Source organism: Cariama cristata, unplaced genomic scaffold (genome assembly GCF_000690535.1).
Source record: "Cariama cristata isolate BGI_N322 unplaced genomic scaffold, ASM69053v1 scaffold19852, whole genome shotgun sequence".
Lineage (NCBI taxonomy): Eukaryota > Metazoa > Chordata > Aves > Cariamiformes > Cariamidae > Cariama > Cariama cristata.
Window position 1 is genome coordinate 2,757 of NW_009603494.1, and position 3,948 is coordinate 6,704.

Here is a 3,948-nt window from a genome sequence, read left to right on the forward strand (position 1 = left end):
TTTTGGGAAAAAAAAGAATCACAGAACCACAGAATCGATGAGGTTGGAAGAGACCTCTGGGATCATCAAGTCCAACCTTTGCCCTAACACCTCCATGTCAGCTAGAGCATGGCACTAAGTGCCACCTCCAGTCTTTTCTTAAACACCTCTAGGGATGGTGACTCCACCACCTCCCTGGGCAGCCCATTCCAATGCCTAATGACCCTTTATGTGGAGAAATGCCTCCTCATTTCTAGCCTGAACTTCCTCTGGTGCAGTTTCAGACTATGCCCTCTTGTCTTGTCACTGGTTGTCTGGGAGAAGAGGCCGACCCCCACCTCGCTACACCCTCCTTTCAGGTCGTTGTAGAGACCGATCAGGTCTCCCCTCAGCCTCCTCTTCACCAAGATAAAAAAGAAAGGAAGAAATAATCTAGTACACTAGCTTGACATTTTTACATAGAAACACAACGTATTTTCTTACGGCACTGCAGACCAGCATGGTCAAACACAGCAGTCCTGGTAGTGAGGTGCCTTTCATATAGATTTGTAGACAACTTGGAATGGAGGAGATAGAGAAATAGGAACTCATGTGTCGTTACGTGTCTGTATCTGCTTGTCCAGTAAAGCATGAGCCGGAGATTGAATTTTGTGGGCATTCAGGACTGAAATAAGCACTGCTGAAAGATGATGCTCTGGGTGGGTACCAGGAGAGAAGAGAAAGGGACAGGGTAATTGCTGAGAATTGTGCTACTGAGTCCTACCTGTTGTTAGGAAATGGGTAGTCCTGCCTTGCAGCAATGCTATCGCTACCTTTGAATGTGGACTAAGAAATTAAAAAAGTACAACTGCTGGGGGCCTGGTCAACAAAAATAGCCAGTGGGTTGGGGTAGAAGGTCGCCCTCTCTTCATCTGAAATGCTGGTCCTGACTGCTGGATGCTACTATATTTAAGTGGCTGCAGCCTGAAGAAAGTGTGGTTATGTTATTTTATCATTTGAGCTGTGGTGGGTCATGACAGGTCGTTCCTGAAACTCATGAACAAAGTCAAGTTCTTGAAGTTATTCAGTGTAGGTGAATCACTTAATCCCTGGAGGTGAGTAACCATCGCAGTGATTTGGAGCAACTGCAGTTGTCAGTTCTGGGTTTTGATTATTCAGTATTTTATGGCTGATTTGTTGCTGTGATATGGCAGACAATAAAACTAAGATAAAGCTACGCTAGGAATGTTACCTGTTTTAAAACTAGCTGTGTGCTGTTAACCCTGCTCTTTCCTCTTGCAGGAGCAGACTCAATGCTTCACGGGAAATAGCCCCAGTAACCCTCCCGAACTGCCGGCTCATTAAAGGGATCGGTACGTGCGCAAAATAACTGAGTGCATTGCTTTTGTCCAGCCTTATTTTGCAATTGCTTGTTAAAACCAGCTGCCAAGCCTGATCCCCCAAAAAAAATGCTGATTTGACTTCCATTCATTACTTGGACTTTGAGCTAGGGAGAAACCGCAGGAAGAAAATTATACTGAAAAACTAGCTAGTTTGGTATAATACTTTGTGTATTTAATGTTTCTGTTCCTTTTCTTGAAAATGAGTACCTCGCAAACACTTCTCTTTTGCTAAGCCACTTAGGAAATTATTTGGCTTTTAGATGAGGGTGTGCTGGCTCTTCAGGCAGGTACCTACAGGTGTCTGTCAGCTGGTGACATCCTGAAGATGGGACATGCTGCAAGGGTGGAAGCTTTTGGAGAAGGCCATCGGCATGTGGCGAAGGAGCGGCTGCTAAATGCCAGCCAGGATCGCCCGCCTCCCTGCCTCACTTCGCGGAGATTTAGGAGGGGGCTGGTGCAGACAGCAGGCAGGAGTGGGGTGCGGTTGTGCAATTCAGCTGTGTGGTTTCAAAGAGCAAGGGGTCATATTTGTCATCTTCATCTGATTTGCGAAGAGGTTTAACAGGGTGGCTGAAATGTTGACTTTGTACTTTGGGTCATGTGTTTAGCGCACAGCAATGTTTCTGTCTTGTTTTTTTCTCTCCCTTTAGGATAACCAGAGTATAAAATGGATAGTTTTAAAATGGATTGCTTTTTTGTGTCTTCCTTTCCCCCAGCTTATAATTTTTAAACTTAATACAGGCTTAATGGCTGGGGGTTTTCTCCTCCTTAGTATTTTCCAGAACATCTTGAATTCTGTTGAAATTTGCCTGGATTTTGCATGTGTAAAAAGCCATTGGATGAGCTTTAAGAGCCGTGCCTTTGAGCTTGCTGAGTCACTGTGTTGATTTCATAAATCTTGCTTCTTCCTTGTGTCAGGAATCAAACATCTTTGTAAAGTCAAATTACTGCCCTGAATGCTCCTTTGCCTGAGGCTATGTGCAGAAGAAATTGCCTTTGAAAAAACTTTCCAGGTCTTCTAGGTTGAGCTGTAATTTACTCATACAAGGCTCTGAATAATGCTTTTTTGGTGGTGATTAATATAAAAATAATTTCTGAGTAATTCTTTTAACCATATCGCTGTTGCAATCTTTACAAGACTTTTTGCAACATAGTTGCTCTGTTGAGGAAAGACGGAAAGCTGGAAATGGCAAATAGAGTTGTGTTTAATTTCCGAACAATATCTCATTTTTGGTGCCTGACATTTACATGGAGATTAGGTGGATTCTGAGAACCTGGCTCTGCTCGGAGGCGGCAGTGGATCAATTTACAGAGCTTCATTTCTGCTTCTCACTGTGCTCCTGTAACACTGTCCCTTCGCTTGAAGCTCTGCACCATGCCTTGCCTTTGCTCTGTCATCTGCTGCTCTTTAGAAAGATTAAAATGCCAAAAATTAATTCAGCAGGTCCGTTGTGGCAGAAAGATAAATAACAAAGGATTTGTGCAAACTTAAAAGTTGGTATGCTTACACAAATGTCTTCCAAAATTCATTTACTGTGACTGGGGGAGTTATATTATTCAGGGAGACCAAGGAGCCCCAACATCTAGATGCTGCCTAGGTAGCACTATTCAGACCAGGGGTTTTGCTGTACTCAGATCTGTAAAATTGCTCCTGTGGGTGACTTCTTTGTGTAAGGGGGTCTTTCTATGTGGACATCTTGGTCTCCTGGGCCTTTTTCCTTTAAAATGCTGTGATAAAGTGGAATAAACAATCTGTCTTTATTTTAATGTTTAAAAATAGGCCTTCTGAACTCTTACGTGGGACATAGGTAATGAGCTGGATCAGCTCTGAACAAAATAATCTTAAACTATCCATTCTGTACATAGAAGAACAGGCATCTGGCACAGTCTATTGTAATTGTGTTTAAAGCGATGCATCCAGAGTAAATGGAAAAATTCTTTAGTGGACCCTTTTCTTTCTGCACAATTTAATCCTTTCTGTGTCTTTTTTTTAAAGACTTTGATCTATTCTGCATCTTGAATATCGTACAATGTAAGCACAGATGCAAATGTTGAACAAACCAATACAAAATTGCAGCTTGTCCTAAACCTCATTCAGAAATAGGAAATTTCTAGACATTTTTAGAAATACTTGCATCTTGGAATAATTGATAGGATATAGGTGAAATAGTCACTTGCTTTAGGATGCGAAATGCAGGTGGTTTCTTTGTTAGATACACCTGTGGAATACATCATACTAAGACAAATAAAGAACAAAAAAAGTAACATTTCTAGGGTAGGCAGTAAATTTTATTGGTATCTTTAATTTTTTTTAAAATGCCACCTCTTCAAATAATCCCATGGACAAGCTGAACTCGGTGATACAATTAAACAATATAGTACAGGTAACTGATACCTAATAAATCAGTTCCTCACTCTCCTGTCCCATATAGCACCTGCGATAGCAGCCCAGAGCCCTCCCAAAACAGGGCCCACAGGAGAGCCGGGGAGCTGCCCTGCGGCGGCCGCTGTGCCTCCATCCCCTCCTCGCTGCCTCGGCGGTGCTGGCTCAGCAGGATGGTGCTGAATCAGCATTTCCCTGCTCTTC

General features: G+C 42.7%; 1 protein-coding gene across 1 annotated transcript in view; it reads left to right on the top strand.

Annotated features, from left to right (window-relative positions):
• Positions 1–1,225: 1,225 nt before the first annotated feature.
• The window catches only part of LOC104157771 (serum paraoxonase/arylesterase 2), a gene marked incomplete at its 5' end in the record, with an annotated part of 11,210 nt that continues 8,487 nt past the window's right edge, over positions 1,226–3,948 (top strand). The window contains one exon of the mRNA XM_009695237.1: positions 1,226–1,331. Within this exon, the coding sequence (XP_009693539.1) occupies positions 1,226–1,331 (106 nt within the window). The remainder of the gene's footprint in view (positions 1,332–3,948) is intronic.